The sequence below is a fragment of the Saccostrea echinata genome, unplaced genomic scaffold, assembly GCF_033153115.1.
Source record: "Saccostrea echinata isolate AGI-Se365-2 ecotype Australia unplaced genomic scaffold, CSIRO_AGI_Sech_v1 ptg000025l, whole genome shotgun sequence".
NCBI lineage: Eukaryota > Metazoa > Mollusca > Bivalvia > Ostreida > Ostreidae > Saccostrea > Saccostrea echinata.
Genome location: NW_026889774.1, coordinates 27,316,594 through 27,344,114, shown reverse-complemented (window position 1 = coordinate 27,344,114; position 27,521 = coordinate 27,316,594). Strand labels below are relative to the sequence as shown.

The following is a 27,521-nucleotide window of genomic DNA, read 5'->3' as shown; positions in this document are numbered from 1 at the left end:
CAAGTTTCAAGTTTTTATTTAAGAAAAAGACCCCAACTGGGGTATATGAATAGAAATGATGAAATGATACAACAAAATAACATATATATAAGCATGAACGCGTGAACAGCTGACGAATGAGTGGCACTAATTATATACATGTATAGTTCATCAAAGTATAGAAGGCCTCTGCTAGTATAAAATAAATCTATATGTATTACAACATATGTTACACATTAGTTTTGTTATTATTAATTCATTACTGACAATAAAAGTTTGCAAAATTTGGGAAGTCCAAAAATGACTTTCAAGAGTGTCCTTATTTAACAGGTCATGAAATTTGATAACATTAATTAGGGTTTGCATAAAAAAAATATTTGGAACAAGTTTATTTCGTTTTCTTTTGAAAAAAGCACATTCTAAAAGGTAGTGGAATTCATCTCCTAAATGGATCACAAATTCGATCATCTTCTGATGACCAGTGAAGAATTGGAGTTAACTCTCTTGTTCGCTCTTCAAGCAAAGGAGGTGAGGAAGTTGTCAATAAACTTCATCTGTTTGTCGCAAAGACCAGACCTAAAATTTGAGATAGAAATGGTTGAATATACGATTTTATGGTAAATAAGATGATTAAAGACAGATCTTATAAATATTTCACATTAATACGAGAAATAGTTTAAGTCATATTTCAGGGCAAATCTTTGTTTATCTAAATATAGGGGTCAAACTATCACCTGTTCGAATCATTGACTCATCATTCAGTAATTTACAAAAAAAGTGTTTATAAATAGCGCTGTATTAACAGATATGCATTTCTAAAATGCTTCTGATACTTATGTATATTTTTCAATATGTGTATTGTACAGAAAGAAGGAATAACATTTATTACACATGCACAATTTATTATACTGTTATAAACACGAGTTTAATGAATACTAGCTTTACTGCAGGAAGCTAGAGATGGGGTATGCAATTAATGAGTGTAGCACAATTATTTTTATTTTACAGAAATTTTGCAGGCATATGGTTACATGAATGAATTAAAAACAACCATAGTTTAGTGAAAAATATAGATTGACGCAAAACAACGGCCATGGAAGAAGAGGAAATCCCATTGCCTGCTTCAAAAGGAACGTACAATATAGACTTTGACAACCTGGATGATTTTAATCCATTCCAATCAAGTTCCAAAATGGGTTTCTCTCCACCAAAGACAGACTCCCCCCTCAACCCATTTCAATCCAGAAGCAAATTAAGATTGTCTCCGCCCCTGAGTGATTGCAATGAAAATCAGATCAAGTCTGAGAGTGTCGATTCTGTGACTGAAAACTCAGATGTGGTGAATACTGTTGATACTGAAAATCAGTCAGTCAAGGGAACAAAGAATCAGAGGTCACCAGAAGAGGGTTCACCACAGGGGTCAAAGGTCGACAAAAATCCAATTGAAATGTCTGATACTAGTACACAAAAAGAAATCCCCAAAAAGGAAGCCAGGTAATAACAATAGGCAGTGGTTTTATTTCTATAATGACATAATCACCCGGTTATTCTGGTATTCCCTCTCAATCTCCCTGTTATGGGAGGAACCCCAGACCCCCCCCCCTTTTTTTAATGTCCTATGCTATATAAATTTTTAGGGACAACCCTGCTCTAAAACCAAAATCTTCATGAATTTCATTTCATAGTTATTTTTGCACATGTTTTTAATTTACTGATAAAAGTACAATTTATTTAATTTCCAAAAGCACAAAGAAAGCAACATCTCCGAAGAAGGGAATCAAAAAGCCAAAAAAATTCAAACCACCAGCAAACTTTGGGTTTCAGGTAAGATACAAAAATGGTAAATATTTCATGTATGTTTTTTTTAATTTTTAAGGAGGATTAAGGTATATTTCATTAGAGTCTCACTTCATTTCCTAAAAAAGTAACATTAATACATTTTTAAAAAACCAAAATTCAAAAATTGGAGTTCATCACATCTGTGATAAAAAGAGGCAAAAAAAATTCTAAGGAGATTTTCATTGATATTTATATTTGTTTGAAGGGAGGAGGTGACATAGAAATATTTGCCCCACCCCCAAAAAACAGCAATCCAAGTGAAGACAAGCAACAAGCAGAGACTATAGCCAATGAGCATGACTTACCTGGATCACATGACGTAGAAGTGACCAATCAGATGACACATAGTCTGGAGATGGTCCATGAGTTTGGTGCTGGAGAAATGCCTGAAGAAGATAATGAAGGCTTTGCTACAGCACAAGCGGGTATAAACCTCATCTGTAATATTGTAAGATAAATTGTGCTTTACCAAAATACTAGTAGAGGTCAAAGGGTAAGAAAGGTATTAACGCATCAAATTAGATTAGCTTAATGCCAAATAGATGGAGAGATTAAAACTTACACAGATCTGAGAAATTTGTTTTAGGGCTGGCCCACTTAAAGAAATAAAGTCAGAAATATCCAAAAGTGTCTGTAATGAGATTCTGCTTTCTGCTTTGTTTTTTTATTTATTTACTGACATCACTGAAGTCCTGTACACATATATAGAATACGGTTGAAGAATATGAACTATGATTTCATGCAATAAGCCCTAAAATGTCAAACCTCATAAAAAAAGAAACGAAGAGTAAGAGTTGAAAACATTTGTCTTTGGATCAAATTTTGGGGTAAATTTATCACTTATTATGAAGACTCTTTGTAAGATGTGAATGAACACACATAAAAATGAATAACAGTATCATCTGTGAGTCCTTTTTGTTTACAGGAATTGATGAACAGTCAGCTTGGGAGATGCTGGATAAATATGGAACAGAGGAAAAGGTCAGTTAACTCTGTTACCTAGAGGTCAGGGACTTGGGTCAAGGACAAATATTATTTTGAAAGTTATAAAAGTGTTTGAAACTCACTATGAAATTAGCTAGACAAGAAGGGCTGACTGCTAATAAAAGTTGTCAGCCCTGCCAAAGGTCTACTAGACCAAGGAAATAATTGTTTTTTATAAACTTGTTTTTAGCGATTATGTGACTGGAACCAGGTTACCTTTGCCTTGATCCTGAATCTATAGACTGACAAATTCTGCTTCTTGGTTTGTTGCACCTCGCTACCGATACATGTTCTATTAGTTGATCTGAGGGAAATTTATCAAATACATGTATATGAATTTAATTTTAACACATCCAGCTGGACAAGCAAAGAATGAAGGCATGCAAGGACAATCCCCAGCTCTGAAAAAGTCATTTCTCAATTCTAAAAGTGCATGAAAAGTTATATTTTTCAAAAATTATATTGTCAGTGTCATCTTTTGCACACTTGTTTCCTTTATTTTAATGAATAACTTATTGATGAATAATTTTATTTTTCACTTATGTTTTTAAGGTTTGTGAAAAGAAAAAAAAGAGCTTCACACATGATCCAAACTCTCTCCAAAGCTCAAGGTTAGGTGTAAGACTGAACACATTAACCACTACACCACGAGGTCTTCTTGTCGTTGATGTGTGTCAGTGTGCTTTAAATAAACAAATTTGTTGAAACATAGTTTTTCTAAAAGTATTCGATTTTCATCTAGAATGGATTAAGACTCGTCTTTTTTTAAACATAAAATAGATTTTACATTTAATTTTCCATCATTTAAATGTTAATATAGAATGGAGACTTGATCCATTCATATTCAAAAATATTATTTTATGGCTCCAATATACCTATTTTCCACTAAATATGCTTGACTGTCAACTTTAAGAACCAATTATCAATCAATAAGTCATTCAATAAAATAAATGAATCAAAGGTGTTGAAGATGGCATTACTGTCAGTGACAACATAATTTTAGAAAAATAAAACTTTTCGAAACCTTTGAAAATAGAGAAATATATTGCCTCAGAGCAGGGGATTGTCCTCGTCTTGTATGCCTCCTTTCTTTGTTCGCCCGGAGCAAAATTTGTGCGTCTCAGTCATGTGCAAGGTTATTTCAAACACTGATAGAAATATGAAGAAAAGATTACAGTAAAGCAACTTTCTTGCTATTGATGATTAAGTAAAGGATATTGCTTACATATTACATATATATAGGTCCTGCATGCATTCTGAATTTCAATATAAAGTTTCTCTTTTTTTTCACCAAAATTTGTGATAAACCATGCAGGTAGTAAAGATGAAATTTAGGGTAATGTATTATTGTTCCCATGTTAATTAACAGTGATTTGAGTTAACATAAGCATGATTTAATATTTTGTTGGCAAATAAACCATGTCAGCTGAAATTAGATCTTTGACTGCAGATTTTAAGGGACATAACTCTTAAAAATACTTGAATACCTGGAAAAAATACTAACTTTTCACGTGTTGATTTGTTCAGTTAAAAATTCATTCTACTAATATACCCCATGATGGGGGCTTTATTGAAATCAAAAAGTCTCAGTTAAACTTCAGTAGTATCCTGTGTACCAGGTATGTTATAAATTTGTCAAAATGAACATAGTTTATAGTATTATATTAATGTATATTTAATGTAGGATAAAAATGCAAATCCAACAAACAAAATTCCAGATTTTTAAAATTTTGGCAGTTATATTTTGCTCAAGGATACATAAAAGTTACTTTAATCAGTATCACTCCAATACTTTCACACAGAGAAATTTGATAAGATTTATTTTTGTCCTTTGCTAAAGTCCTTGGTAATTTTCAGTCTATTCATGAATATTGTGCACTAGAACCTCAACTATCTGTGCTAGTATATAGATAACAAAAACTTAAATAATGAACATATATTTGTTTCCATGTACAAACAGACAGGGAAAACAAAAACTGAATATTTTTATTTATAACTCTGTCACTGATCACCTTGTTTATTTTTTTTTTGTTCAGTGTGAAGATGGAGAAGACAAAGAATTTGTTCACCAAGAGAAAACAGGGGGTAAGAAACAGTCTGATACAAGTAACTATACAGAAAAAGATAATAGGGGACAAAAAGGAGAGTGTAACATACTGTTGTGTTGGACAATACAGAGTGTAACAGTGCTAAACATGTTGATTATTTTACTGTAGTTTACGGAAGGAAGTGTTTGAAGTGTAGTATGTACTGTTATGTTAGGGATTGAAGGGTGAAAGGGAAAGTGCTTAATATTATGTAAGACAGTTTACAGAGGGTTAGAGAAAGTTTATAGTGCTACTGCCAAAGATGTATTACATTTTGTGTAATTTACCCATTGCACCATAGTATACCTAATAACATTATTGTTAGGATTATGGCAAAATTGGCACTATTATTTTCAAAGAAACAGTCATATCTTGGTTAAATAAGTTTATTATATTACTGAATACATCTTAGCTCTCTGATAGCTGAGATACGATAAAATAGAAAAGTTGCTAAGTTATGTTCACCTGCACTTGACCTTCCAGGTGAACATGACATTTAATTTTATGTACAGTGGACCAAAAATAGATCAAGAAATTCCAAATTGATACAATTGGTTATGTTTATTTTGATCCCGTTTCTCTCAGCTAGGACTTCAACAAATGTAAACAATCAGGAAAGATGGCTAGGTTCACTAAATGATTTTATATCATTGAATCATAAATAAAACATTCATTGTTGTTTTTTCAGTCAATATGATGATTAAGCAACCCTTGAAGTACAGCATTCACCTCACCCTTTTGGTATGGTGAATATTGTACTCTTCAGATAGCTACACCTGTAAATCGTCGTATTGACTAAAAAAAAACAGCAATAATTGTAATGGATGTAAATCTGCTTATTAAACACTTGTACATGAGACAATGGTTTACAGTCGCCCGCGTGGTGCAGTGGTCAGAGCGTTTGCTCTAGAGTCACAGTGTAAGGAGTTGATCATTATGTTGCAGGTTGAATCCCACTGTGGGACGTGGAGACCGGTCCTTTGGATGAGACCGTATAAATCGAGGTCCCGTGTCACAGTAGGTGCTGGCATGAAAAAGATCTCTCACTGCTCAATGGCCCTGAGTGCCGAGTATAGGTCTAAATTTGCAGCCCTCCACCAGCAAGTGGTGGCGTTTCCATTGAGTGAAAAATTCTCAAGAGGGACGTTAAACAATAAACAAAAACAAAAAAAAAGGTTTACACATTGACTCAAATTGTATTCATAATGTAGCTACACATGACATAAATGTAATCTCCGTTTTTGATTTCTTACAATGCAACTCTTAACTTAAACAATTACTTAGATGGGAAATTACACTGTGTAGATATTGTCTAGCTTTTATTTATTAAAATATACCCATCTGTGTTTCAAAGTTTATGCAGAACATGTATGCAATGTACATGTAATTCTAATATTGCAATAAAGTCAATTTAATGATAGAATTAATCGTCCGTTAAAACCACCAAAAATCAATTCATGAAAAATCATTCATTTCATCACATCCCTACTAAATACCTTCTCCACACCCCCAACATTAATTTCAATGAATTGAAGTTGCTAAGAAAAACAATCTTGAAGAAAAATTCTTAAGGAAGCTCTAAACACTGCACACTAAAGAGTTCTACTTATAGGGTAGATTTATGCAATTAGAGTGATCTGTCCTTAGAAGTAAGATAGAAAAATTAATTATTTACAGTTAATAACACAATTTGTAATAGATTAAAATTTTCTTAGCGTTATATTAGACCAAGAATAAGTAACTGAATTCATTATTTCCATTAATTTTCCCAATGTCAGTAAACAACAGTGATTTCTGCTCACGGATAGTCCATTGTCTTTGAACATTTTTACTGCAGAAATAAGGCAGGTATCCTATGTTGAAAATGAATTAAATAGACTCAATATGCACACCTTTATCTGATATATTTTTCTCCCAGTCCAAAAAGCACTTTTTGTTAGTGTTTAGAGCTTCCGTAAGCATATTGGAATAAGATCCTTTGATTCACTTATGTAGATCACTAACACAAAGGATTTAACAACATCCCAATTAAGGTTCATCTCAGATTGACCTTTCATCCAGCCAATCAGGGTACTGCTTTCTAAGCCATAAGTTTGACCCCCAACAGGAGTAAACCGTCATGGTAACAATCCCGTACATAGGCAAGACTTTGAATGATGTCGTGTGATTTCAGTTTAATGTTAAGAGAATCTGCAAACATGCTGAAAGGGTGTTTGAGATGAAAACAAACAATTTAGTGTAAGACTTATTCCCCTTTGCTAATCTGTGAATTCCATTCCCTATACAAGATCATTCTAAGATGAACCAAAATGGGATTTGTTAGATCCTTAGTGTGGGGATCCATTCGAGCAGATCAAATGATCTAATTTAATAACTGAAAAACTCTCCAAATTAATATATAAAAGTACTTGTTCCCTGAGATGACAATTATATTCAGCACTTCTTGTTTAGTCTTTCAAAATGCCTCATGTTTGGTTAAATTTTGTGCTGTACATCCAAAAAGTGAATACATGTATTCATATAGGAAGTTAATTACAGATATTTGGAGTGTGGAATATGAGTTAGGTGGGGGAATAATTGAATATTAACATGATTAATTGATACCATCCAAAATACAAAATATTCTTAACTTTGAGAAAAGAAAATTGGAATTTGGAGTGATGATGCCTTTAAATGATGCTATTTAAAAAGTTGGTTTAGGATTTTATTTTTCATACAAACTTTTTAAGTGTACTTTAGAATTATATTTGAAAGGATGAAAGTGTTAACTTAGGTACATAAGGTCTTTCAGAGAAGGGTTAAAAGGTTTTGGTGTTTTAACGCTTGTAATTACCACAAAAAGTACTAAGAAACCATTGTACTGCAAAAAATTGTCCCAAATGGAGCTGAACAAATTGAAGCTATCATTGACTATAATAATGGAGATGTATGGTTCAGGTAGATTTTTTTGCCATCAAAACCTGGCAGCTCCCTAAAAAACCTGTGCTCATGATGATTGAGGACCTATGCTTTGAAATGAGAAGTCTGTACATTTTTTTTTTATGATATTTATTTATTTATTCAGAGTGGTTTGTATTAATCTCTCTCCTTCCCCCTCCCCCAAAAAATAAATAAATAGATAAAATAAAAGCATTGTGTAATTTTTTGTAACATGATAATATGTGATATTAGACATGTTTTACAGAACAGATTTTTAGATACAAATTGATGATGATCAAAATTTAATAACTGTAATAACTGTGAAGGTCAAAATCATAAAGTTCATACCTGTAATTTCTAACCCGGACATCATTAAAAAAAGCATCAGCAGGTCAAAGGTCATGAACCCCAAGCCAATTCACAGGCCCTGTTTAAAAAGTCCAAGTAAAAATCTGGCAATTGTCAATCTTAAAAAAGGACCATATAATTTTCTAATAGAAAACACATCAATTTGAAAAAAAATCCTTTTGTATACATCCAAAATATTATTTATTCTTAGCAGCAGTCTTCAGAGACTGGACAATACCAATATTTACCTATTATTTTGATACATTATTCTGTAACATAAGTATAATAGTTATATATGTAAATGATAATGAAGAGACACATAAGCAAAGAGAGCTGTTGTATACAACACATGAGGGACACAGATGTATTGATCTGTCACTGCTACATCAGTGTATTACACACACAGCATTATAATTATCTCACCTTGTATCTGTCCGCCTCATACCATGGGTGCCACTCCACAAGACTTGGATCACCCTCTCATTGTGCCCCGAATAATCTGTGTCCTTGACTGAGGACAGATTATCAAAGGGAGATTATCCCCTCCTTAATCCCTGACTGCAGTGACAGGTTCCCTGTCGCCTTATCTACAGGCAGTTAGCTGATCCTTTACATGGTAAAAATCAATATTTGCTTTAAAAATTAACCGTATAGACATCTTTCCCTACAGCAGACTTGCTCCTCCATAGTTTTCACGACATAACTGGGGGATTTTTAAATCTCTAGGTGTAAAGGGTAACGGAGGCATTATAGCATATTTAAAGGTCACTTCAGACATAATGGAAACTTATTGATCAAGTATTGATTAAAAGGTATCGATATGACACTGCCTACCTATATCCTGAGCACAAGCCTGAACGTGCCATGTTATTCCACTGTGAGATTTTCTAGTGAGATTTAAGCTGTGGTTAAGATGGAGTGATTCTTATTTACGTCAGTTATACATTTTTATTTAACCAGAGGTAGATGTTCATCCTTCGGAATCCAGTGTAGATCCAGAAGACATTGTTAACAGGTAAGAGATTTAAATGTAGTAGATGTTTGTTTATCTTGGTGCAGTCCTGTTTGGTCTGATCATAATGCACTGTGCATGTATTATACACTCATCAATAAATAATTCCTGATTATGTATGATGTTTTTCATAGGACTAGTACTACACCTCCCCTCTACATATGTATTAATTTTTTTAATATCATAAAATAGATATGAATTGTCCTGTCATTTGTATGATTATTGATGTGTATTTTTGGGGCTTTAACAATAAAATATTTTCTGTGCTGTTCAGTATTCAGGTACACAATCTATAATTGATAACACTCAATATTTCCTGAGTAGCTCCCAGTGTTTCCTTAGATCAAACATTAATCTTGAAAAATGAAACATATTTCCTTTGGATGTTTAGTTGTGTGTTCTACTACCCCTTTAGAATTGCCTTCAGTCTGTAAATATCCATGCCTTATTTTTGTCAGAATGACATGAAAACCGCATTAACCAGCATAAGGAAAGTCTGGCTAACAGTGATAAAAAAAGCCTTCTGTTTCCATTCACAGACTAAGTCATCTCTACTTAACATTCCCTTGCATCTTAATGCAGCTGTTATGTCATATTGCTAGCTGCAGGTTAATTGATCTGAAAATTGTATGGTGTTTAGAAATGAGTTAACAGTGTTATACAGTTACAGGAGGAGACAAAAATAGTTATTGATTTTGAAATTACAGGTCTGCACAACCACTGAATGAAAGTCAAACATTATGCTAAAAATATTATGCATGGTGCTATGAATTTTTAGAATTTTGATACAGAATATTGATAGGTTGGTTAAATAATGAACTACTAAACCACTAAATTTTCATTTTCATGCAACAGGTTTGCAGTATACCGGGTATACCCTACAATTGCAAAGAAAATTCACATCATGAATAATGTGTACATTAATTCAGCCTCCAATCTATACATGTGTATATGTAGAGGTCACATTAAGACTATGATGTATTGATCTGAATCAGTGAGAAGCTTTGCTGCTGTTTTCAGGGTCAATCATCCTGTAGACACCAAAAGGAATAATGATTGCGTAAAGGATCTGGATCTATCTCTCTATCTCTCTGATGGATGGATATATTCTTCATTTTCTAGCTTTCAATCTTTAATTAATTTGAATTGTTTGATATATTAGGTTGTTTTCTTGTAGTAGAAAATCATTAATAGTTTGGTTTGATTCGGGAACACTGTACATATAGTTAAAATAGTGAATGTTAAATATAAAATTGGTGTGTAAAGCTTAGCTAGATTCATGATTCATGATTATGTCACTTTTCATCAAAGAAAAAAAAGACTGACTCTGACAATATAAATAAAGTCTTTTACAGATGTGAACCTCTTTATCAGTGTTAGATCAGTTTAAAAATTGGTTTAAAAAAACTCAATGAAATTCAATATACTGTAAACAATTATAGTAAATACCAGCCATTTAGACACAGACAAAAAGCAGTGTGTGTGTATTAAGTTGGTTACTGGCTACATACAAAAGACAACAGAATAATGAAAGAAGACTCAATATGTAAAGTGGCTACTAATTGTCATTAAGTTTTGTAGTTTCTAAATGACAAGCTAATCAGATATTTTGCTGTTTTTGTACCGTATTGTTTTATGGGTGTGTATTGGAAAAATGGTTTCAAGTGTTCTCCATAATTGATCATTTTTGAGAACAAAAGTATTGTTATATGATTTGAGAATGTAGCTACCTTTCCAGATTTGCTAGATATATTTTAAAGAGAAAGGAGAGATTAATGAGATTCTTATCTGTCTTTCAAGTGGTAGTTTTCTGTTTACAATGGACTCCTGAAACTCTTGTCTTTGCAGCTCCCCGAGTCCGTTAATGACCACACCCAAGGCCTGGACGCGTGTTCCCAAACACCCAGCAGCTCGGGTACTGGAAGAAAATCTGGAGGAGCATGGGGGTGTAAGGGGAAGTAATAAGGTAAGGTATCAGACTTTTTCAGCAATAAATGAAATTTTTTTTTTTTTTTTTTTTTTTAACAATAGACCATTATTCTTCTGCATCACAATGCTTTTTGGTTTTTTTAAGTTCTAGAATGGACTTATTCAGGCAGCGTTCCTATGTTTGTAAAACAATATTTTAGAACAAGAGTATACATCTTGATAAAACAAGAACTTTTCCATTTCACACATAGGAAGTTCCTAAATGAGAAGTGATAGTGAAGGGCATGTTTGTGGTGTATTGATAGTAACAATGTTGACTCTGAAATTAACATCTGTTGTGTTTTGTTCATAATGTATACATTAGACTGAGAGTAGAGAGGTTTATGATATTGAATGTGGTGTGTGTGATTTGATTCTCGTGGATCAAGATTATGATATATCAGTAATAGGAATTATTCTTTAGATGATGTTGTAAATCATAGTTTGCCACATAAACATTGATTGTTGTAAACCTAAGAATGATTTTCATCTATCCTGTGTCATATCTTGATCCCTTACCCATTCCTTTCTCTTATTTATCATATTACTAATTTTAAAAAGTTCATTTTGTAAAGTCAAATCTTTATAAAGAACATGTTATAGGTTATTGAACATAATAATTTCTTACTTGACTTTTACTGCCATAAGCTCTAAGTTTTGTTTTCAACACAATTGCAATTTAATTTCATTTTTTTCTACACAATTAAAAAAAATTGTAGGATATTGCTCAGTACATATCATATAATACTTTATGTTTCTGTTTGTCAAACTGACTCAAAATAGATTTAGTATTTAAAAAAACAAAAATTGAAGTAATTCCTCATATAATGGAGAAGAATCCATACTTGTTTCATGTGCATACACATTACTGCTCTGGATGCAACAATTTGTGGTATCATAGTCAATGTCCATGTGTAAAATCATCTAATTTTTTTTTTTAATGACTTGGGTATAAAAACTGAATATTTGTCTAACACATATTACAAGTTTTGTAAGCTTAAACAGTGATTTTGACATTTTTTATCCTGTTCAGAACAACAGTGATGAAACTGACGAATTGAAATACTACGATGCTTACGAATATCCACCTAAGAAGGTATTCTCAACAAATACAGACTTCAGAATCTGTGATAATAAATATTATCCCTTCTTTTTCTGTTCCGTAACCAGCCTTTTTCTTACTAACCTGCAGAGATTGTGTTGCATAATGGAGTTGCATTTTGTCTTGTGTACTGGATGTTTTCAGTGTTTCTTATTTCAAAGGTGAATTTAAGAACTCATATATGCTGCAGTTTTTGCATGGTTTTTTCCTCAATTGAAATATTTTTAGCATGTTTTTTTTTACCTTAAAAAGGCGTAAACAACTTCAGACTGGCTTTAATTGCTTAACAGAGCAGGTATTAAACTGATCACTGGCCGGTCATGACATATTGTGTCATATTATGACAGTTAATTATTACCTGTACAAGTACAGATGTGCATGCCAGCTTTAAATAAAGCTCTGCTTTTATTCCATCATTTTAGCTCACCTGAGCTTAAGGCTCAAGTGTGCTTTACTTACCAAAATTTGTTCATTGTCTGTCATTGTCTTTGTAAACTTTTCATATTTTCATCTTCTTCTTCTCCAGAAGAAATGAGGTAATTTCAACCAAGCTTGGCACAAAATATCCTAGGGTGAAGGAGATTTATATTTCTTCTAATGAAGGGCCACACATCTTGTCAAGGGGAGATAATAAAAATAAAGAAAAAAGCAAGTAAAGGGTGGGGTTATACAAAAATCTTTTTCTTTGGAAACACTGGGCCAGAAAAGATAGAATGTTTCTGTATCATGTGTATAATCTAGATTCAAGTTTGTTCAAATCATGGTCCCCAGGGTATGATGGGGCCACAATAGGGGATTTTCTTTTATTTTGGGAGCAGCAGGGTGACACTAAATCATATTTATTTGCAAACATTCCTATATCATGTTGATTCAAGTTTAATTGAATTATGAACACTGGAGTTTGGAGGGACTAAGGATTAAATTTTACATAATACAGGTATAAAGGGGAAAAATTGAAAAAAAGCTTCTCATCCAGACCTGCAAGGTCATGTTAGTCACACTGATATTTAAAATCCCCATGTGTTGTACATTCAAGTTTGGTTAAGTCATGTCCAACTGAGGCTAGGATGGGGCCATTTTATGGAGTCAAAATTTTTATAATTGGATTATAGAGGGAAAAAAAATCTTTGAAAAAATCCTCTGAAGAACAGCAGGGCTAGGGTGATTCAGGTGAGTGTTGTGGCCTATGGTCCTCTCATTCCATGACTTGTCAATATATGATATCTCTTTACAGGTATGCCAGTACACTGTATTTTTTTCTGTCAGTTCTTTTTTTTTTCTTTTTCATGTTCAATGATAACTGTAAGCCACTAAACATAGTAAATAAATATTGTGGGTTATGATTCCATGCTTGGATTCACAATTGAGAAAAATGAATTGTTAGGATTTTAAGACCTTCCATTGGTGCCATCCTTAATGAACAAATTCTGCAAAAAAAAAAAAAAGAAAGATTTTATATTCCATATCATACTCTGTCAAGTTTTTACTTGCTTTCAGTGTTAAACAGAATATATTGTATCTTGTCTTTTGTACATAACCATTTGTAGATTTCACAATCTAAAAATAGATTTAGACATTACTATTATATATGTCACTTATCCTGATATCTGTATAATATATATCATTTATTATAACTTGTAACTTTCTGTGAAAATGTACACATTCAAGGAACATTATGTATCAGTACTGTTGTAAACAGTGTATATACCATATATAGAGGTTCATTCTTATCGATTGTCATGATTGGTGAAGTATTCACACATTCCCTTGTCAACATTGATTAAGTACACATTAGCTTAATATATTTGAGCATGTAAGCATTGGTTTATTATGAGTGCACAGAATGCTGAAAACTTAGTATTTAGTGTATGTGTGTTAATGTTAGTCCTGTTTATAGTTGAAGCATTAGTAGCTGGTAGATTAGAACTGGTGTAACAATGTATTTAAAAATGATAATATTTTTCTGGTCCCATGCAGTTTAAACCTTAAAGGCATGAAATTTGGCTCATTGATACATTTCAAAGATTTACCTCTGAGAAAATCTCATCTATAATTATCATATCTAGATAACTTCAAGGTTTAAGAATATTGTTCTGTCTTTTTTAAAAGAGAAGGCATCATCAAAATCAGAGAATGGCTGAATTGAAAACAAAAAAAAAAAGAAAAGATTTTCATCAGATGTCCCAAAAGAAGGATGTCTGCTTGAAAAGTGTTTGCATTTTGTAGACTTCAATACAGTAATGTATAAGCGCAAAATTTGTGTCTGTTTGAAGACATTGTTTTGTTTTTGACAGGATGGTAAAGAAATGACAGAGGCGAAATCTCCGGTTGATAACAATATTGTACATCTAGTCCAGGTACGTACAACACAACAAATATAACATTGTAAATCTAGTCCAGGTATGAAAATACAACAAATATAGGATTGTACATCCAGTACCCATATAATGTACAACACAACAAATATGACATTGTAAATCTAGTCCAAGTACATACAACACAACAAATATAACAATGTACATCCAGTACCCATATAATGTACAACACAACAAATATAACATTGTACATCTAGTCCAGGTATGTACAACACAACAAATATAACACTGTACATCCAGAACCCATATAATGTACAACACAAGAATTATAACATTGTAAATCTAGTCCAAGTATGTACAACACAACAAATATAACACTGTACAGTACCAACCAGACCCAACCTGACACCTAAGCAGTCCCAGAAAGCAGTCCCCGGGACTGCTTTGGGACCGCTCTAGGACTGCTGTGGGACTGCTCTGGGACCGCTGTGGGACTGCTCTGGGACTGCTGTGGGACTGCTCTAGAAAGCAGACCCAGCAGTCCCTGGGACTGCTTTCTTGGACTGCTTTGTTCACTCATGCATGAAAAAGGTTCTGAGTGACATGATAGCTCCGCCCCTTGTGTATTCTGAATTTGCAGGCTCCCTGTTGTTGTTTTGTTTAAGATAAAGAATTAAAAAAAACAAGGATTTTTTACAACATTTTAATAAGTAGAGATAGATATACATGTAATTACTAAATGTCTTCAGGGGCTGTAAATTTACACAATTGTAGTCTAGAATTAATTTTAAAAAATGAAAGTAGTTAAAAGGGAAGTCAGGAGATGACTTTTATCCTTTAAATTAAACTTTAATACAGCTGTTTGAAAAAAAAAATCTAGGCCTATTTAATTAATTAATGCTAATTAAAACTTTAATACAGATGTTTGGAAAAAAATATCGAGGCCTATTTAATTAATTGATGCTGTCAAGTTACGGAATGTACTCAAAGTTTGCATTAGCACTATTTTAAAAAAAAACAAACAAAAAAACAAACAAACTTGTCATTACAATAAGACATTCAGAGGGACGTACTGTACTGGATTTTTTTTTAAATTGAAAAAGCTAAAACCATATGCATGCTAAAAAAGAGCATTCCATGCTATTTGTTACCGCCCTCAAATAAAACCTAATAATTTATTAAATGACCATGAAATAAAATTATTCTACCATTCTTCAGTCCTTTAAACAATTATATTTGTGAACAATTATTGGGGGATTTATTTATGAATTTGTTTTTTATTTATAAACAAGTTATTAAAAGAGTAAATTTATAAACTTTTTAAAATATTGGGAATTGTGACTTATTTCTTATTTGTTTTGTTTGTGTTTTCCTGGCCGATTAATAAAAAGCAATACAAATGTATAAAATGGTGTCAACACCTGAGGTTTCAATCGCCTTCGGGCATGATTAGCAGAAAGTCAATGCATGTTATTTGGGTATCAATGTTACACATCACTGAACATGCTGGTCAACAATGACACTAATTTCAATCTATGTACTGCAAAAAATTTTCGTTTCAATAAATGTGTATAAATTCATTTCGGGATTAATTAATTTTGAACATATTCTGAGGGTTCCATTCGCGTGATTTACACATGTACACTCAAACGTTTATATAATAAAAGTATTATTGTTTTCTGTTACATAGATAATCTAACGATAATTAAATTGGCAAGTCAGTGCAAAATAATCGTGACTGAAATACAATACACAAAGAATTTTTCAAAAGCTCCAGTACTTAAGAAAACTGCATTCAGAGTATAGTATGGAAATCGGCCTTGCTCTATAATTATAAGGCCTATTTAAAGCTAGTTTTGATAGAAAATAAAAAAAACTCAAGTTTAATTTTCTATAAAAAAAAAAATAAATAAATAAATATGGAAACCAATATCAATCACAGTAATTTAGAAATTGATTTATTTTGGTGAAAAATTAATATACCACAAAACTGTGTTTAAATATTCATGTTATTAGTAGGTGTGAACGTCTTTTTTGTTCAATATTTATTATTTGTTTCAACACGCGTAGTGTGATTTTCTTAACTGTTCAAAAATGACTGTCGCATGAGAATTGATACTGCTCAGAAAGAAATGGATCATCAATTTCAACTGCCTTTTATAGTTACATTGTTTATTGGTAATCTCATTTCTGAGTAAGCTCCGCCCATTAAATTAATTAACCCCGCCCACTGGGACTGCTTTCTGGGACTGCTGGGACTGCTTTCTGGGACCGCTGGGACTGCTCTGGGACTGCTTTGTGTCAGGTTGGGTCTGGTTGGTACTGTACATCCAGTACCCATGTAATGTACAACACACAAATATAACATATTGTACATCTAGTCCAGGTATGTACAACACAACAATTAATTAAATTAATTAACCCCGCCCACTGGGACTGCTGGGACTGCTTTCTGGGACTGCTGGGACTGCTTTGGGACTGCTGTGGGACTGCTCTGGGACTGCTTTAGCAGTCCCAGAGCAATCCCAGAAAGCAGTCCCCGGGACTGCTCTGGGACTGCTTTGTGTCAGGTTGGGTCTGGTTGGTACTGTACATCCAGTACCCATGTAATGTACAACACACAAATATAACATATTGTACATCTAGTCCAGGTATGTACAACACAACAAATATAACACTGTTCATCACTACCTATATAATATACAACACAACAAATATAATGTACATCTAGTCCAGGTACGTACAACACAACAAATATAATGTACATCTAGACCAGGTACGTACAACACAACAAATATAACATTGTACATCTAGTCTAGGTACATACAGCACAACAAATATAACATTGTACATCTTGTCTAGGTACATATAGCACAACAAATATAACATTGTACATCTTGTCTAGGTACATACAACACAACAAATATAATGTTGTACATCTAATCTACGTATGTACAACACAACAAATATAACATTGTACATCTAGTACAACAAAGATTATTATACCTCATATAAATAATCACTAGTTAAATAGAATCTGATTGGCCGAGACAGTCACGTGCCCATCGTGTTTGCCCTGCAACAAAACTTCGTGTTTCACGTGTTTCATGATTGTGACGTCACAATGCGGCGACTGAGATGGTTACTACTGAGTTATAATGTTTGTCTTTGATTGATAGTGTTGATTCAAATTTGTAAAATATAAATATTTAGAAAAGTGTTTTCATGGCTTGGGTTTGAATGATATAGTGTGTAAATCACACTGACTTGTCACAAAGGAAAGTATTTTTATGAAGCGCGACTAGTGGTGTAACTTACAGCTGTTTCATATTGTTCTTATCAAATGTTTACTTTATTCATTGGAGTTTCTTTATATTTCCTGCTTGATTCGGTATAATAAACAATTTATTGCATGAATGTTCGGGAGACATGAAGATTTCTTCGCCCATGAAAAAAATCATATTCCCCGAGGGGAATGATTTTTTTCATGGGCGAAAAAATCTTCATGTCTCCCTCACTGTCATGCAATAAATGTTTATTGTACATCTAGTCCAGGTGCATACAACACAACAAATATAACATTGTACATCTAGTCCAGGTACATACAACACAACAAATATAACACTGTACATCCAGTACCCATATAATATACAACACAACAATTGTTGTACATCTAGTCCAGGTATGTACAACACAACAAATATAACATTGCACATCCAGTACCCATATAATATACAACACTGTGCAAAATCAGTTTAATTGGGTCTGTAACACCACAAAACTTGCTATAATGTAAAGCTAATTTTAGGCAAAATTTTCATGCATTGTACACATACAGTTACATGTATTACAGTATATCTCTTTAATTTTGTTCACATACTGCAAATTTAAATCATGCTGTTAAATACAAGTAATTATTTACATTCTACATGTACAGTTGTTGTAGAGATTTCAGTTTAGTTTTTCCATAGAATAAAAAAAAATGTGTTTATGCAATTTGCTACACTAGTAAATGTTATTAAATTTGTACAAGAATGTTAGACTTAGTTAAATCCCAAATCATGTTATGATAGTGCAAGCCTGTTGTATTAATGTATTAATGCTTTTAGTTGTACATAGTACTGTATACTTATATGTAGACTAAGAGTAAATTGTTAGATATAAGTATTACCTGTGTTTACCTGTGTTGTACCTGTAATTACTCTAGGAACAGAGCAGCAATAATAAGGTAGATGTGTGTCGCTTACCTAGGTAGTGCTCAAATACCTGTAACCTTATCTACTGTTCTCTGAAGCCATTTTAAGCTATAGAGCAAAATGAAAATTTGACAGATTCTTTAAGAGAGATGGTGCTTGTATTTCTCCTGTTAAGTGATGCAAATTATATGTATACATATATTTATATTTTCATGAGCTGATGTTAAAAAAGAATTTTTTTTCATTTGAAATAGTGCAAGTAAAAGAATGTTCTAATTCAGGAGAGTTTCTTGCTTGTTTAGTCTCTTTAGAATCATGCTGTACAGTTAAATCCATTTATAGCAGACCAAGCTACAGTGACTTCCTGCTTACAGTGAAGAATTTATCATTTCTTAAGAAAATCAAATAGCAAATTTATTGAGCTTTCATGATTTGACATGAAAATGAAGCAGTTTTAGCTGTCTTTAATGGTTTGCTATACATGTGTGTGTGGCTGCATCAGGATTTTGTATTATTGAGCTGTTAAGGGCTGTTCCATGACAAAGTTAAGCGAAGTCTGGTAAATGTTTGTTAATTGACATCCTATCCACACTAGGTTAAATTATCCCTCTACCACATTGTGGGTTTAACTTGAACCAGAGTCAACAGGGACATCATCATTACATGGTATGTGAAGTAAGGAAAGCAGAGTGGAAACAATGTGGAGTTAATATTTAGGGTTAAGTTAATCCAGATTAAGATGATCTGGATCAGCTTAACCCACTGTGTACCAGCCCTTAATGTGACAATAAAATCTGAGGAGTTTCTATTACTGCATAAAATACAGGAAATAGATAATACAGCTACATTGTATCTTTAAGATTCAGAGAACAGTAGATTTTTGTGTGTCCTCACACAATGTAATAAATGATCACCTGTTTGTTGAACTTTGACCTGGATGGTGATTGGTTTAATGGACTAACACTTTGTTACAGCACCTTATGCCTTTTCAAGTACACCCACCCTACTCTGTGACAAAATAACCAATTTGTCAATATTTGTTTTTCCAAAAACAGGTGTAATCAATTAATTTTAATTAAAACATTTCTTGGTTTTGATAATGTTGATCCTTTAACCCTTTACCCTAAAACCCATACTTTTGTGGAAATAAGACTAATTCATACATTTCCTCTTTATATGTGGTATTTCCTTGTAATCTTAAGAAAAATTTAATTACAATGCTCAGTGAATATATTCTTGTAGTCTATTTACAGTGGGGAAGGGGGAAAATATTACAGGAAACTTTTACAGCATAATCTATGTAGATTCTGATACTCATTAACATGGGCAATGATTGCATGTATATATCAGTTTTAGATGTCCACTACCATGGAAAAAAAATCAAATTTATTTCCACAGTTGTAAAATTGTTTTAAAATCAATTCTTGGATCTTAATATTTATTAAAAAAAGTGCCAAATTTTAACTTATATTTATTAATTTTTAACAGGTGCTAAAATACTCTCAGTCTGATGTGAATAAAATAAAACAGGACTTGGAGCTCGACTTTCAGGCCCGACTCCTAAACAAGGAGAGAGAATGGAGTCAGAAACTAGGGGCACGGGACAAAGTAATTACAGAGCTACAGGAACAAAACAAATTGTACAAGGCAACTAATGAGGACATGAGGTCAGTGTAAAAAAGGGTAACAGTTGAGAGGTCAATATAGAATTTGTCAGTGATAGTAAGTTCACTTTAGAATGAGGTAGTGATTGTGAGTTCGGTGTGAATGGGGTAGTAATGGTGAAGTCAGGCTAGAATAGGAAAGTTGTAGTGCAATCAATTTAGAATGAGGAAGTAGTAGAAAGATCTGTCTATATTAAGGTAGTAGTGAAAATCCCAGTCTAAAATGAGGTAGTATTGGTGAAGTCAACTTAGAATGGGGTACTATCAAAGAAATTCATGAAAAATGGGTATTTAGTAGTGTTTGTGAGGTCAGACTAGAATAGCGATGAAGTCATCCCAGAATGAGTAATCCTAGAATGGAATAGTTAAAAGTACCTTTAGATAAAGAATTTGAGAGTAAGCACTCATTATGAAATAGGTACATGTAGTAGGGAGTTTAGTGAGAATGAAGTGAAGGGGAAGGGGTAAGACTACAGTGGGGGGGGGGGGGGGGGGGAGGGCATATTAAATAAGGTAATAGTACTTGGTATGTGAAATCAGTTATAAATCATTGGGGTATTTGTTAGGACAATTTTTAAAAGTGATCAATTTAAAATTGTAATGCAAGAGAAATATTTAATGCACAGATTGGCATTTCCTTTTATTTATTATTTTTTTTTTTTTACTGTAGCAGTGTTTTTGGTTCCCATAGCATTATAAGTTAGAGAGTATAAAATGATCCTTACTGGCTGATACAGAGAACTTATTCCCTGTAGATAAAACCACTTGTTAGTTTTTTGATGGTTTTATGATGATAAGAAACACTTACAAATGACAAGAATTATAAATTGTTTAATAGTGAAATAGAACACTTAATTGTAAGCATAATAAATTTAAATGTATTTATACATTTTCTTTTCCTTGTTTTGTAGGGCAGTTGTTGCTGAGTTTGAAAAGACTATTGCCCAGTTACACAGTAAGTTTTGAAAACATTTATATGTATTTTCATGTATGTTTTCTTGATCAAAATTGGGTCTACACTCAGCAGCTGGTTCCTTTCTTTTCTGGGATAAATTTTCCACAAATTTGGCCTCCTCCCTGAACCACAGTATTAATTTCTTTAAAAAAAAAAAAAGGGTCACAAAACATTCTTCAGTAATGGAATTAATAAAATTTTGAAATGAAAGCTCCTTGTTAGAGAAAAAGAAGAGAATATGTTTATGTACATTTATTTATTATATATACATGTACATATACTGTTAACCAACTTTTATTTACATTAACTTTTATTGGCAATTCTTCAGTTTGAAATCATCCATGACTATTAACTTTCATGGCTAAAAAGACATTTTACATAAATTAATAGTTTGTGATGAGAAATATTCAGGAGAAGAAGAGGCCATAAAAGCCTCAGATATTTCTAACATGTGAAAAAAAGGTGGTTTACAGTATCTATCAGGATCACTTAGCCAGAAATGACAAAGTTTTTTTTTTTCAAGATTCAAGTTGATTTTAAACAATAATGTAGTACCATATAAGATACACTGCATCCCACTAGCTTGGGCTAGTGGGTTAACCATTTAGCTTGATTAGTAGAGCACTGGACTGTCATGCAAGAGGTCCCAGGTTCAAATCCATTGATTCGGAGGCACAAACTTGTCTGTTACAATAATACTCCATGTAACATGAAGGGGATAATTAAATATGGAAGGAACATCTTCAAAAGCTGAATTTTTCACAGTTTTACATGTTAATATTTTCTTTATTATAAGCTGAAAAGGAGAGATCGGTGAATGAATCACAGCAGACATTTGAGGAAGTCGTCAAAGAGCGAGACCAGGTAAACAGAATCAAAAGTAGGCATCACACTTGTAATTACTGTATGTAGAGGACTAAATACAGTAAGGTCAAATATACATCAGACTCCACACTCATCAAATCTTAGTATGTAGAAATTAGGAAATGTACATCAGACTCCACAGTATGTAGAAATTAGGAAATAAAATTCACTCCAAAAAATGTTAGCGGCTTTCCTTCAGCATTTTAGCAGACTTAATTATGGCAATCTGTTAAATGAGAACATTTTGTAGTTAATTATTCTGTACACTGTATATATTTTCAGGCCTTAGAAGATCTTCAAGGAGTGGAAGCCTCATTTTCAGATTTGCACAGACGATACGAGAAAACGAAAGGTGTTGTGGAGGGTTTTAAAAAGGTAGTTGCACTGTACTGTACATTCATATAAATGTCGGGACATTAAAAAACTATTTAACAAAAGAGCCAGTGTTTGAAAGTGCTTTGAAATTTTTCTTTTTTCTATCAGTCTGCACCTACAAGTTGCTTCCTCTCCCAGTCTACCTAATTTAAGGATTCTCTTGGTTAAAATAAAAATAATACTGAAAAAGACAATTTTTCCCCCACGTCTTCCCACATCAGTGTTGGCTATTCTTAAACCCAAAAAATTGCTAGAATATTTTTACCAATAGTTTAGACTTTTGGACATTGGTAGAAAACAAAAAGATGATGTTAGTGTAACCCAATAATCATAGAAAACGCTAAGTGTACTGGTTAAACGGAGGAAAAATGTTTAAATGAGTTTCCATACCTAACAGTTGCTTTGTTTCTAATTGTATATCATATGTCACTATTCGACAGTTTTTTGGTGACAAAAGCGGAAAGCACTCCATTGTAAACTGTAAGTTAGCTATCAGTAAAATTGTATTACTATGAGAGAGTTTGTCACGTGTTGGCTATTGTAGAATGAGGAGGTATTAAAGAAGTGTATCCAGGACTACCAGAGTAAATTAAAAGTAGCCGAGGACAAGCTACAGGAATTCGTCCAGCAGGCAGAGACCAAGATTGACAAGTAAGTTTTGTCTACGTCATACAAAAAGCAAAAATATGATAAAAGTCAGCCTATCATTATGATAGCTTAAAAAGATGTACACATGCAAAAAGTAATGGATTAATAATAAGTGTTTTATGATGAACCCTGTATCCAGACCAGCTTTAATTTTTCTGTTTGTTCATTAATCTTTAGTGAGTACCAATACAGATGTACATATTACATAGTGCTATTTAGTAAGAACTACATAATTACAGCATTATATGTATAATCCTGCAAAGAAAAGAATTGATTTAATCCATAACCTATTCACAATAACATACCTGAAGGTGTTCTTGTATATGCTTTGTATGGTTGACATGAATAAACTGTTATGCAATACTTTTTTGAGCTTTTGAATAATTTTGTAAAATGCCTTCTAATTGTCCACAGTTAAAGAAATCTATTGATTTTATCTATTTTTTTGTAGTGCTAACAGTGAAATGGAACGCACCCGTAAGACGGCAGCATCGGACATTGCTCGTCTGGAGGCAGCGGTGAAGAAAGCAGAACTTCAAGTCCAGAGTCTACAGAGGTCACTGGATCAAAAGGTGATTACTTTTAGGGGTGGATCTAAAAGAAAGTTACTTTCAGGGGTGGATCAGAAAGTTTATAGGAAGGCTTATCAATTGCACTTGCATTTTTTTGGTCTGTCAGTTTTCTAATCAATCTTTATTTGTTCTGACAGGTAAAAGAAAATGAAGAATTGACCTCAATATGTGATGAACTGATAGCAAAAGTGGGAAGCTGAAAACACCTCCATATCAACGTACCATCATCATCCCAACTCCATACAAGAAACTGTACACCAAGTTTCATAATAATTCATTAAGACTGAATGACTTGGTAATTTAAGTGCTTTATTGAAATTGAATGATTTTTGGAAATATACTGCCATTATAATTCATCACTCAATTTTGTCATTTTATGTATCAGATTCATGATTTATATGATTATACGCTGTCAGTCTGCATTAATTTCTTGCCTCCAGTAAGCTTATGATTTTTATTGAATTTGAACAAAGAATTTAAATATTTTCTGCTTCTAACATGCTTATGACTAACATAAAGTTCCTACCTGTACAGGTATTTGTTCTTACCTGTACAGGTAATTGTTACTTTTGATATACAGTATACTCACTTTTATCTCAATTTTCTTGACAAACTTCAGGTACTTGACTTTGTTTGAAAGAGAGAAACATTAGATAAACTGGGTACCCAATGTGATACAGAAACCATTTTTGTTCTTGTTTATTAAAGAATATAGAATCTATTGAAATATTTTACTATGTATTATTACAGTTTGTTATGTTTACAATGCAAATTTTATTTGCTGTGAAAATGATATTCCTTTGATATATGTTATTGAACGAATTGTTACACCTTGAATTTCAAATGTACTATTGAATTGTGCTGAAACTTAACATATGAAAAGTAGGAATGAGGGATGTATGTAAATCATATAGCTATTTATGTTATTTAAAATTCTTCAAAGTGTCATTTAATTAAGGTCCATTGTTTCCTGATATGTATGTATAGAACTGTCATGATTTATTTGTATACTGTCGATAAGTTTTGCAAGAGTTATCCTCCCTAGGTGAAGTGATGACCACTTTAAAATAATTAATATTAATTAATATTAATCTCAATAATTAATATTTTTAATGTGAGGATGATTCTCAACATCAACATCATTTTGTGATGGATATAAATATCATTAAAAAATGTACATAGAGGATTTTGCATAGAATTAACAAAACCTGGAAGAAAAACACCAAATTAACACATTCACAAGGATTGTCTGAAATAAATTTGTGAAAATGTTCATCCTTTGAATTTTACAAATTTATGCTAGGTTTATTTTTTGGTGCTTTGTTTGATTTTGATGAGGAATTTAATCTCCTTTATCACGCTGCATATCCATGACTGTTTGATTTGCCAATACACTGTACACCAGTGCACCATGAATATATACTATTTGAGCATACTTAATATCATTGATAATTTATGAAAATAGATCAGGTTTTGCCAGAAAATGCTTGTGCTTAGAATGTATCAACTCCCAACTTCCTTTTGAAGAAAATGAATTTTCATCAAAAATATGTAGGATATGAAGAGATTAAACTAAGAATTACATGTTTACTTGCTAGTAAAGATACAAATACCAGTATGAGATCAGAATATGTTATACAATAAATTATTACAGTCACTGCAGTTGCCATGATTAAAAATTTTATCATGTCTGGTCATTTTGTTGCAATTACACTTGTGCATGTTATTTGATATACTATGATTTTTTTTATTAAAAAGACAGAGAGGAGAAATTGTAGTTATTGTTTCTTCTTGGGCTACTCCAATACTCCATAGAATTACAGTGTGTATAGAAGAGAAATTGTAGTTATTGTTTGTTCTTGGGCTACTCCAATACTCCCTAGAATTACAGAGTGTATAGAAGAGAAATTGTAGTTATTGTTTGTTCTTGGGCTACTCCAATACTCCATAGAATTACAGAGTGTATAGAAGAGAAATTGTAGTTATTGTTTGTTCTTGGGCTACTCCAATACTCCATAGAATTACAGAGTGTATAGAAGAGAAATTGTAGTTATTGTTTGGACTACTCCAATACTCCATAGAATTACAGAGTGTATAGAAGAGAAATTGTAGTTATTGTTTCTTGTTGGGCTACTCCAATACTCCATACAATTACAGAGTGTATAGAAGAGAAATTGTAGTTATTGTTTCTTGTTGGGCTACTCCAATACTCCATAGAATTACAGAGTGTATAGAAGAGAAATTGTAGTTATTGTTTGGACTACTCCAATACTCCATAGAATTACAGAGTGTATAGAAGATAAATTGTAGTTACTGTTTGGACTACTCCAATACTCCATACAATTACAGAGTGTATAGAAGAGAAATTGTAGTTATTGTTTGGGCTACTCCAATACTCCATAGAATTACAGAGTGTATAGAAGAGAAATTGTAGTTACTGTTTGGGCTACTCCAATACTCCATACAATTACAGAGTGTATAGAAGAGAAATTGTAGTTATTGTTTCTTCTTGAACTACTCCAATACTCCCTAGAATTACAGAGTGTATAGAAGAGAAATTGTAGTTATTGTTTGGGCTACTCCAATACTCCCTAGAATTACAGAGTGTATAGAAGAGAAATTGTAGTTATTGTTTGTTCTTGGGCTACTCTAATACTCCCTAGAATTACAGAGTGTATAGAAGAGAAATTGTAGTTATTGTTGGGCTACTCCAATACTCCATAGAATTACAGAGTGTATAGAAGAGAAATTGTAGTTATTGTTTCTTCTTGGGCTACTCCAATACTCCCTAGAATGACAGAGTGTATAGAAGAGAAATTGTAGTTGTTGTTTGGGTTACTCCAATACTCCCTAGAATTACAGAGTGTATAGAAGAGAAATTGTAGTTATTGTTTGGGCTACTCCAATACTCCATATAGAATTACAGAGTGTATAGAAGAGAAAATGTAGTTATTGTTTGGGCTACTCCAATACTCCATAGAATTACAGAGTGTATAGAAGAGAAATTGTAGTTATTGTTTGGGCTACTCCAATACTCCATAGAATTACAGAGTGTATAGAGAAGAAATTGTACTTATTGTTTCTTCTTAGGCTACTCCAATACTCCATAGAATTACAAAGTGTATAGAAAAGAAATTGTAGTTATTGTTTGGGCTACTCCAATACTCCCTAGAATTACAGAGTGTATAAAGGATAAATTGTACTTATTGTTTCTTCTTAGGCTACTCCAATACTCCATAGAATTACAGAGTGTATAGAAGAGAAATTGTAGTTATTGTTTGTTCTTGGGCTACTCCAATACTCCCTAGAATTACAGAGTGTATAGAAGAGAAATTGTAGTTATTGTTTCTTCTTGGGCTACTCCAATACTCCCTAGAATTACAGAGTGTATAGAAGAGAAATTGTAGTTATTGTTTGTTCTTGGGTTACTCCAATACTCCCTAGAATTACAGAGTGTATAGAAGAGAAATTGTAGTTATTGTTTGTTCTTGGGCTACTCCAATACTCCATAGAATTACAGAGTGTATTGATCTTAAATGACTGCATCAAGCACAAGGGCATGTTTGTTTAATATCGATATTTTTATGCTCTCGTATCGAAGATTCAGGGGTATATAGTTTTTGTCCCTGTATGTCCGTCTGTCTGTTTGTCCGCAAAAACTTTAACACTGCCCATAACTCTTGATTGGTTGGAG

General features: G+C 32.7%; 1 protein-coding gene and 1 long non-coding RNA gene across 7 annotated transcripts; one reads left to right on the top strand and one right to left on the bottom strand.

The window, feature by feature from the left end:
• Positions 1–9,020, bottom strand: LOC133192297 (uncharacterized). Of its 2 annotated transcripts, XR_009721800.1 has the most exons (5): positions 8,991–9,020; positions 8,580–8,878; positions 8,157–8,235; positions 2,124–2,256; positions 1–555 (listed from the first exon to the last, which is right to left on the bottom strand). It is a non-coding gene; the product is annotated as an uncharacterized LOC133192297 (long non-coding RNA). The 2 variants fall into 2 exon arrangements; XR_009721799.1 differs by lacking the exon at positions 8,991–9,020 and having other exon boundaries at positions 8,580–8,982.
• Positions 511–25,617, top strand: LOC133192280 (transforming acidic coiled-coil-containing protein 1-like). 5 transcript variants are annotated; one of them, XM_061328288.1, is made up of 18 exons: positions 511–596; positions 1,053–1,473; positions 1,725–1,803; positions 2,024–2,243; positions 2,744–2,799; positions 4,839–4,887; positions 9,117–9,171; positions 11,017–11,134; positions 12,170–12,232; positions 14,533–14,595; positions 18,761–18,781; positions 20,238–20,416; positions 21,325–21,368; positions 22,165–22,232; positions 22,515–22,607; positions 23,152–23,258; positions 23,707–23,827; positions 23,965–25,617. In XM_061328288.1, exons 2-18 carry the CDS (start codon positions 1,073–1,075, stop codon positions 24,025–24,027), a joined length of 1,800 nt encoding a protein of 599 aa, XP_061184272.1. In that variant the 5' UTR covers positions 511–596; positions 1,053–1,072; the 3' UTR covers positions 24,028–25,617. The 5 variants fall into 5 exon arrangements, with proteins under 5 accessions (XP_061184272.1, XP_061184271.1, XP_061184274.1 ...); XM_061328287.1 differs by lacking the exon at positions 511–596 and having other exon boundaries at positions 1,032–1,473; XM_061328290.1 differs by lacking the exons at positions 511–596; positions 12,170–12,232 and having other exon boundaries at positions 1,032–1,473.
• Positions 25,618–27,521: the final 1,904 nt, after the last annotated feature.

What these genes read in the sequence shown, in the direction of transcription:
- LOC133192280 (XM_061328288.1), top strand. Translation starts at nt 1,073, where the DNA reads ATGGAAGAAGAGGAAATCCCATTGCCTGCTTCAAAAGGAACGTACAAT. An exon ending in ATATTGTACATCTAGTCCAG is followed by an intron (nt 14,596 to 18,760) that starts GTACGTACAACA and finishes TAATTACTCTAG; the next exon opens with GAACAGAGCAGCAATAATAA. An exon ending in GCAGAGACCAAGATTGACAA is followed by an intron (nt 23,259 to 23,706) that starts GTAAGTTTTGTC and finishes ATTTTTTTGTAG; the next exon opens with TGCTAACAGTGAAATGGAAC.